This window comes from Aplysia californica, unplaced genomic scaffold, assembly GCF_000002075.1.
Source record: "Aplysia californica isolate F4 #8 unplaced genomic scaffold, AplCal3.0 scaffold00022, whole genome shotgun sequence".
In the NCBI taxonomy this organism is placed as follows: domain Eukaryota; kingdom Metazoa; phylum Mollusca; class Gastropoda; order Aplysiida; family Aplysiidae; genus Aplysia; species Aplysia californica.
Window position 1 is genome coordinate 2205613 of NW_004797292.1, and position 3657 is coordinate 2209269.

The 3657-nt window shown below is 45.4% G+C and overlaps 1 protein-coding gene across 1 annotated transcript in view; it reads left to right on the forward strand.

The window, feature by feature from the left end:
• The window catches only part of LOC101864584, a gene marked incomplete in the record, with an annotated part of 10935 nt that extends 8817 nt beyond the window's left edge, over positions 1–2118 (forward strand). Inside the window, 3 exon segments of the mRNA XM_005090836.3 lie at positions 69–327; positions 1254–1315; positions 1789–2118. Of these exon segments, the coding sequence (XP_005090893.2) occupies positions 69–327; positions 1254–1315; positions 1789–2036 (569 nt within the window).
• Positions 2119–3657: the final 1539 nt, after the last annotated feature.

A 3657-nucleotide genomic window follows, 5' to 3' on the forward strand; every position in this document is an offset into this window, starting at 1 on the left:
CCCACCCAATGCCCATCCACCCGAACTATCTCATATTCATTCTTTGTGTGTGTCATTTCCACAACCAGCCAGTCGTTACGTCTCCGACCCGGCTCTGCGAAGGGCGTGCTACACTCTGCGCTTCCTATTGGCCAGCCACTCAGCCGTCCGCCAATCATTTTATCGCATGTCTGGCCGCGTGGCTGTGATTGGTGTGAACGAAGGCACGACGAGCATCCCCGAGCACAGCCATTTGCCGCCGTGGTGGAACCAAAGAGCTCGCGGACTAGGAGCCACGCCCTCCGCCCCAGTGTCCACGGGGGGCGAGGAGAATGTCCTTTGTCTTAGGTGAGTCGACTGGATCTTACTTTACTTTACTTTACTTTTTTTTCTTTCGCTTGTACCGATGGGTGTCTCGGGGAGACACAGGCGTCCACGGCGTGGGAGATGGAAACAGGACAAAGTAGGGTATAGCTGGGTCTGGGTGAAGTACGGTGTGACTTTATGTCACTGAGGCGTTACGCTAGCCGTGAAGGCCGACCCGGGTCACCCTGAAACGTTGCTGGCCAACGGAGCTCTGGTGAAACTGTGACTGGCCTAGCAGGCCGGCAGTGGATATAAATATTGGTCAAGAAAATAAAAGGAGACACAAACGGACTGGTCGACTGGATCATAAGTTTGAAAGACATAATTATCTCAAGAGTGTTGGAGTAAGAATCAGGTCTCAGACACAATGGATTTGATTGTCGATTCGTCTTTCAGCCTTTCGTTTCGCCAGCCTGGGACTTGATACGAAAAGGTTTATATAACGAAAGCCTAAACAAGACAAATCCAGACTCTATGAGCCAAAGGGCTTTTAGAATAAGTTTTACTTTACGCCTTTTCGGCTTTACGTCAGCCGAAAATGACACCATTCAGCACAAGTGCCGAAAGCCGAATTCACTTTGTTTGAGCCCTAAGACAGGGCAATATTTCCCCTTTGGTAACCTGAATCCAGATCAATCTCGTACTCACAATATACATCGTTTTCAAATAGCGAAACACATTCATCCATTCATGTAATTGATTCATGTGAAAGAAGCAGCCAATGTCTAGATTTTGGAATACACTCTTTGGCAGTTAAAAAGAGTAAGGGATGTAAAGAAAACCCCTCCCTGCACCTGCCAGTAATTTTCACCTAGCATTTTCCCTACTGGGACATACTTATTATGTTGTGCGAATGAGAACACAGTGTTCTTTTTTCTGAACTTCTTTTGTCTGACTATCTTCCACAGAACCGACCGTTACAACCAGGACATCTATTTACACGAGTCTGCCCACGGTGTCCATCTCCTAGGTACGGCGAGAGAGAGAGAGAGAGAGAGAGAGAGAGAGAGAGAGAGAGAGAGAGAGAGAGAGAGAGAGAGAGAGAAAGAGAGAGAGAAAGAGAGAGAGAGGGGGGGAGGGAGAGGAAAAAGAGAGAGAGGGAGGGAGTGAGAGAGAGAGGGGGGGGGGAAAGAAAGAGAGGGGGGACAGACAGACAGACAGACACACAGACAGACAGACAGACAGACAGACAGACAGACAGACAGACAGACAGACAGACAGACAGCCACACACACAGACACACAGACTCACAGACAGACACAAAGACACACACACAAACATACAAACATCGACAGACCGACTAGTCTCTTAATTTTAAGGTCAAATCGACCACTTTTCTAATATAATTTTTTAAAATCGCCGAATTCCGACTTAACACCACCCCCTCCCCCCTGCCCCCTCTTCTCCCCTCCCCTCCACCCACCACCCTTTTAATCCCCACAGGAGCCGCCTATGGTATCCCCGGCTGGGACCGACGACTCCGCAGTCTGTACAACCAGGCCAGGTCTCGCGGTCTCTGGGCCAACACCTACAGTATGTCCACGCCAGAGGAGTACTTTGTGAGCTCCTGCATGTGTCAGCGATACTTTTACTTTTACTTGTCACAGTTGACCTCCAAGACAGTTAACTGGACGTCTCAAAACGGGGAAAAAATGACCACAAAGGGAGAAATGAGAAGTGACTGCTTGTGACAGCGATACTTTTACTTAACACAGTTGACCTCTAAGACAGTTTTAGTTTTAGTAGAGGTTTTAAGGTCATATGAGCGCCAGAAGATTAGAGTTGTTACAAGATAGTAACAAACTTTTAAAAAAGAAGAAGGGGAGATAAGGACGATAGGTGTTTGATAGGAAAGAAGAAGCAAACCACACCAGAGCACCCGCCAACCACCCTCTAAGACAGTTAATTGGACCTAGCTATCGTGCCAGAACCTGTCTGCTGGGACATTTCAGTAACCCACTTTCAGCACTTTTTAAGGACCCTCGGGCAAGTGTTGAGCTCCTGTGTGCTGTCGGCATCGCTGACCGTTTATGAAGCCACAGCGCCAGAAGAGAGAGAGAGAGAGAGAGAGAGAGAGAGAGAGAGAGAGAGAGAGAGAGAGTGTGTGTTAATTGGACGTCTTATATATTCGATTACCACAGATCCTTTTATAGCAGGCTGTTTTGCTGACACTGAGACGGAATCGATCAGTGACCCAAACACTAGGGTGGGGTGGGGGGGGGTATGTGTTTGAAAGTTAGTATTTAGGCAAGTGATCATACAAACAGGCGAAATGTCCTGGTTAAGACAAAGTCTTAGAATTTGACGGCTCGAAAGCAAGTCCATGCGCTGCAAGATCATTGTTATATCCTGGTCTGCGCAAAGTGAACCCTGTTATAGCCAGGTTCATATTATTACTTACACTTTATTTTTATTTTTTTCAAACGCGGATTTGATTTATCACGGTTATATCCAAGTTCCTGTAATAACAGAGGCTGTTATAAATGGACTGGATTGTAATAATATGGCACCGTTTAAGACCCCCATCCTATCTGAAAAAGACATTTTTCTCCTCGAAAATGGTTGGTCGACTTAGACAATTTCGACTGATTTTGTGATTTCTATTTGTTTCGCTCATAAATAGACACTGTCGATCATGGCTCTTCACTCGGCAGTCTTGGCTATCATTCTGAGATCAGATCCTCTGAAATCAAACAAGCTTTATTTTGTAATGGCCGTCAATCCTAGTTCGAAAAAAAAGAGCCAATCAGATGGCGACTGCTTTTATGGGGTCAGATCTTTTGTTTGCGTGTGGAGTGCAATATGCCCTAAGAGTAGTAATAGACTTCTTAATCAACATCCCTCAAATTTATCAAACCGTAATATCATGGCACTTATTAATATTATGACATTTTATTTGTGCTTCAAGTCTCGTAAAAGTCTTACTAAAAGATGGTAAATCTATTTTAAAAAACAAAAACATTACAAACAGGGATCGGACGTAACTTTCTACAATGCACAGTGAAAACTTTTCTTCTAAATGACGTGACAAAACATCAATGTACCAATGCCGTACCCACAGGCGGAGGGCACACAGAGATGGGAAGCGAGCTGTGGAGGAAAAGAAGGATGGAAATTATGTCCCTGGTTTCTTTAGCAACAGAGTAGGGTGGGGGAGGGAGGGTGGGTGATAATGTTAGGCAGCCAATATCAAGGGACAAAGAATAATCGTCTTCTTGAAAAACAATCTGTGTTTCATTTTTAGCAAAATGAAAGCCATTATATTCAGAAAATGATAGTATCCTGGTGGACTACCCAATGGATGGTCCTGGT